Here is a 4,763-nt window from a genome sequence, read left to right on the forward strand (position 1 = left end):
TCTAGTAAATATTTTTGAACCATGGCATCTTTGTCTAAACTAACTTCCATATAAAGACCCACGATGTGCAACAGATGAAACAATAGATTCCTGCCCGAGCAGGGTGGGCTCTCTGGGGCCTCAGCCTGTCAGCCTTCTCCTTTCCCACTCCTTTCCCACATGATGGGAAGCCCTCCTCACAGGCACGGGGGTGGGATGGGCATCGATGGGGCATGAGGCTAGGTCTTTGGTTCACAGGTCGTCCTCGGACGCAGTGGCCCAACAGCTTCCCAGCCTCTTCTGATGGGAGCTTCACTTAGCCTGCAGTGGTTCTCAACCTTCTGGCCCTTTAAATACAGTTCCTCATGTGGTGACCCAACCGAAAAATTATTTTCGTTGCTACTTCATAACTGTAATGTTGCTACTGTTATGAATCGCAATGTAAATATCTGATATGCAGGATGGTCTTAGGTGACCCCTGTGAAAGGGTTGTTCGACTGCCAAAGGGGTGGCGAGCCACAGGTTGAGAACCGCTGTTCTAGGGGGTTTTTTGACAGTTAACACAGTTTGCTTTCCTCTCTTTTCCTTGCTAGCCCCTGTCCCCACCTAATTTCTGGTTTAGAGCCTACACTCCTTCCTGTTCTTCTCTGAACAGGGACTGAGGCTGTCTCTGACTGGGTCTCTCCTCTCCCCCACTCTCCATCCCCAGGGAGGCCTGGAAGCATCACTGCCTGGGCAAGGACCTCAGCGACTGGGTGGATGGCTGCACCTTCTAGGATCCTCTCTGGACGGACCGGGCCATGCACAGCAGGCTGGGGGGTGGGCTGTGTGTGGTGGGGGTCCTGCCCAGGAAGGAGCACAAGGCAATTGATAAAGAATAGTTTAACACACGTGTGTTTCTCAGCTGTCACTGTGATTTCAGGTGGCCTGTTGGAGCCAGAGCATCTCGGGGTTTCTTCACCTGTCCACTGGGGCTGGGCTTAAGCGAGGCTCCAAAAAGCCTACGTGGAAGGCTGGCCCGCATTCCTGGGAGGCCTGGGGGCCGGGGGCTCAGTGTCTCCCAGACCACACCTAGCAGTTTCCTAGACCCTTTCCCTGAATCTAGGTTTGCCAGATTTATCAAAACAAGCAAGCAAGCAAGCAAACAAAACAATGATAACAAAAACAGGAAGCCCGATGCCCTGGCCGGTTTTGCTCAGTGGTTGCCCAGGAGCAGGTGGAGATGGAAGAGCAGTATCCAGGGGAGAGAGTCCTGGCCGAAGTCAGGCAGCCCTCACTTGTGCATGAGGGTGGATGGTCTCTGGGCCCACCTGGAAGTCCCAGGTGCTGGTGACAGGCTCAGGCTGGTTAGAGAAACCAGGCTGTGTCCTGGAGTCTCCCTGCTTCCACGTCACTCTCTCACCCCACATTCCACTGGTCACTATGTTCTGTCTATTCTACTTTAAAAAAATATATCTGGAGCCTGACCTTACTTCCATCCCAGATAACCCTTTGTTACATCAAGCCCCGTCACTTTTCCCTAGGACCACCGCCGTGGCCTTGCAGGGGATCCCTCGCCATCGACCTGCCCCTCAGTGTGAGCTCTCTGCCTCTTACTGCCTTGCATCCTGGCCCAGCGGCTTTTCTCACTTTCGGGTTAAAGGCCGAGTTCCTCGGCTTGGCACCCCAGTTCTTTCCTGACCCAGGGTCATGCAGTCATTTCGCAACTGCTGAGAACATTTGCTCTGGCTGGTTTGTATCCCTGCCTTCTGGTTCCCTGAGGGTAGCATGCTGCTTCCTACCTTTCCCCACCACCTACCATTCCCCCCTCACTGCACTTCAGCAATAAACGCGCCCCTCCCATTCGCCATCCTCAGAGCTGTGAGTGGCTATTCCTTTTTCTTCAGGCAGGTCTTGTCTCAATTTTGCCTCCTCACAGTGACTTTTCCGACCAACCCTAAGTCCTCCTCTGCCTCCAAGCCTTTGCTCAGGAATCTCTTCTGCAAGCCTGCCTGCCAGGCAGCTTCCACGTCCCTCAAGGCTGCAGCCCAAACCTGCTCAGCCTTAGCCCGGCAGACAGTCGCTCTCCTGTGGGTGTGGTGGGCCTTGTGCACCTCCACCCTCACAGTCTTGTGTGCATGTCGTTGCCCTCCTCTGCCTGACTAGACTCTGAGCTCCCCTGAGATTCTGTCTTCTGGATCTATGAACCCCCGGTGCCTAGTACAGTGCCTGCCACACAGTGGGCACACGGAAAATGCTCGTGGAGGGAGTCTGGCCAGAGACCCCCGTCCCCACCACCCCACCACTGGGAAGTCTTCTTCCAGTGGCTTCCTGACACTCTTCCCTCTAAAGTGGGTTGAGCTGGGTATTCTTTTTAAAGAATATACATTTTTATTGATTTTAGAGAGGAAGGGAGAGGGGGAAGGAGATAGAAACTGTGCCGCGCTCAGCACAGCCAGGGGTGAACCTGAGAGAGGGCCGTGAAGGATTAAAGAAGACAGACAAGAGAATAAAGCTGGAGCTAGATGGGGCGCTGCTCTCGAAGGGAGAGACAGTGACACAGCCTGCAAGCCGAGTCTTTATTTTATAGTCAGATCCCACGAGGCAAAGTAAGGGCGTGGTCAAGATGTTCACAATGTTCTCGAGGGTTTCCAATCTACTCAATTACATGCACCTGATCAAGCTTTGTTTTGGCAGCACTTGCTGCACCTCCCGCAGCCCATATCATTCAGCCACCTGGGACCACGGGTTCAGACCATAAGGTCAAACTTATAACCATAGCCTTTGGCTATACAGTAATTGTGCTGGGAGGGCTTTGCCCTCCAAGCTGGGACTTGCACATGGCTTTGCCACGAGAGGACTGTGCCCTCTCATTAGTCCGAGGCTTGAACCTGTCCAAACGCTGTAGCCGCTCTCCATAAGAAACATTAATGATGAGAGAGAATCATTGATTGGCTGCCTCCTGCACACCCCACACTGGGGATCGAGCCCGCAACCAGGGTATGTGCCCTGACCAGGAATCGAGCCGTGACCTCCTGGTTCATAGGTCGACGATGAACCATTGAGCCACGCTAGCCAGGCGAGCTAGGTATTCTTTGGTGCCCACCAATCACTTGTGTTGGGCTTCTTTAACTTGGATGTAATTCCTTTAGAAAGGAAGCCCTGATGTCTGAATTACACTAAAGACAAATGGCCATATGGTGATAAGTTAGCCAATGAGCCACCTCCTTCAGAGACCTGGAGTGAAGACCAGCTTTAAGGAGGCTAGACATCCAAATTCCCCACCCCAAGGCTTTGCTGCGCCAGCACGGCCAAGGGTGAACCTGAGAGGGGGAGGTGAAGGATTTAGAAAAGACAGACAAGAGAAGAAAGCTGGGTCTGGGTGGGATGCTGCCCTCTCAGATGGAGAGAGACAGTGCCACAGCTTGTAAGCCGTCTCTTTATTTCATAGCCAGATTCCACGAGGCAAAGTAAGGGTGTGGTTACAACATTCTCATGGGTTTCAAATCTACTCAATTACATGCACCTGAACTCTCTTAAGCCCACATCACTCAGACACGTGGGGCCACGTGTTTGGACCATAGGTTCAAGTTTACAACTATAGCCTCTGGCTATAATTGTGCTGGGAGGGCTTTGCCCTCCAAGCTGGGACTTGCACGTGGCAATGAGAGGACTGTGCCCTCTCATTAGTCCGAGGCTTGAACCTGTCCAAACACTGTAGCCGCTCTCCACACAAGGTGTCACTCACAGCCATTGCCAGGAGGATAGTTTTTTCTTCTTTCCTTCTTTCCTTTTTCCTTCCTCCCTTCCTTCCTTCCTTCCTTCCTTACTTCTTTCCTTCCTTCCTGTCTTTCCTTCCTTTTTTCCCTCCTTCCCTCGCTCTTTATCTCTTCCTCTCTCTCTCCCCCCCCCTCTCTCTTTCTTAAAAAAAAAGAGCCTCATTGCAGTTCTGCTCAGAAATGAATGAGATGTCAACAGTGGTGCATGTCCGGGGGCTCAGCGGCAGCCAGAGGACATTATACATGCATTTCCCATGTGCAGGGCACACGTGGTCTCATTTCTTAAGAACCAGGCCACAGGGATGTTTGCAAAGCGAGGCTGCAGTTGCTTTCCATCTGCAGGTCTCCTCAGCCCTCCCAATCAGCACATGAATAAGGTAATTTTACGAAATCACAGCTCCAAGGTTCTCGGTTCACATCCATTTTCTGCTCATTCATCTCGCCATCTGTGAGCTCTCAGTGCACAAGCTGCAGTAGGTGACAAAGGTTTAAAAAAATGATGGGAGGGAAATCCTGAAATTGATCAAATCCTGCCTGTCACTCCCCCCCCCCCCTCCTGTGAATTGAAAAATGGCAGTCATTAGGGCATATTAGGGGAAACATTGGGTGCTCCTCGTGGTACCGTGGTGATCTCCGGGAGGAGAGGTTAATACTTTCGGGACCAGGCGGCAAGGCCGGGCATCCGTGCGTCCCTCAGGGGTCACACACAGGCTCTGGGGCTCCAGCCTCCTCCTCAGATGGAGTGCACGTTTTATGATGATCTATGTGACCCTGTTCATTTTTGTTTTCTGGGAGAAAGTTCATAGCTTTCACCTTGTTTTTAATCCATACAAGTATCCGAGTGAGATCAATGTTTTACTGGAAGAAAGAAAGAAAATAAGAAAAGATAGAAAGTATATACCTTAGCTCATTTGACCCCATAATAACCCTGAAAACTAGGCACCCTCATCTCCATGGTATAGGTGGGAAATAGAGGCTAGCAGCAGGGAATGAAATAGCTGCTTAGGTACCTGACCCCATCGTCCA

The 4,763-nt window shown here is 51.7% G+C and overlaps 1 protein-coding gene across 1 annotated transcript in view; it reads left to right on the plus strand.

Moving 5' to 3' along the window:
• Positions 1-755, plus strand: part of SPACA3 (sperm acrosome associated 3) — a 2,989-nt gene extending 2,234 nt beyond the window's left edge. The window contains exon 5 of the mRNA XM_006099880.3: positions 689-755. Coding sequence (XP_006099942.1) covers positions 689-755 — 67 coding nt within the window. The remainder of the gene's footprint in view (positions 1-688) is intronic.
• The last annotated feature ends 4,008 nt before the right edge of the window (positions 756-4,763 follow it).

The sequence above is a fragment of the Myotis lucifugus genome, unplaced genomic scaffold, assembly GCF_000147115.1.
Source record: "Myotis lucifugus unplaced genomic scaffold, Myoluc2.0 scaffold_287, whole genome shotgun sequence".
In the NCBI taxonomy this organism is placed as follows: domain Eukaryota; kingdom Metazoa; phylum Chordata; class Mammalia; order Chiroptera; family Vespertilionidae; genus Myotis; species Myotis lucifugus.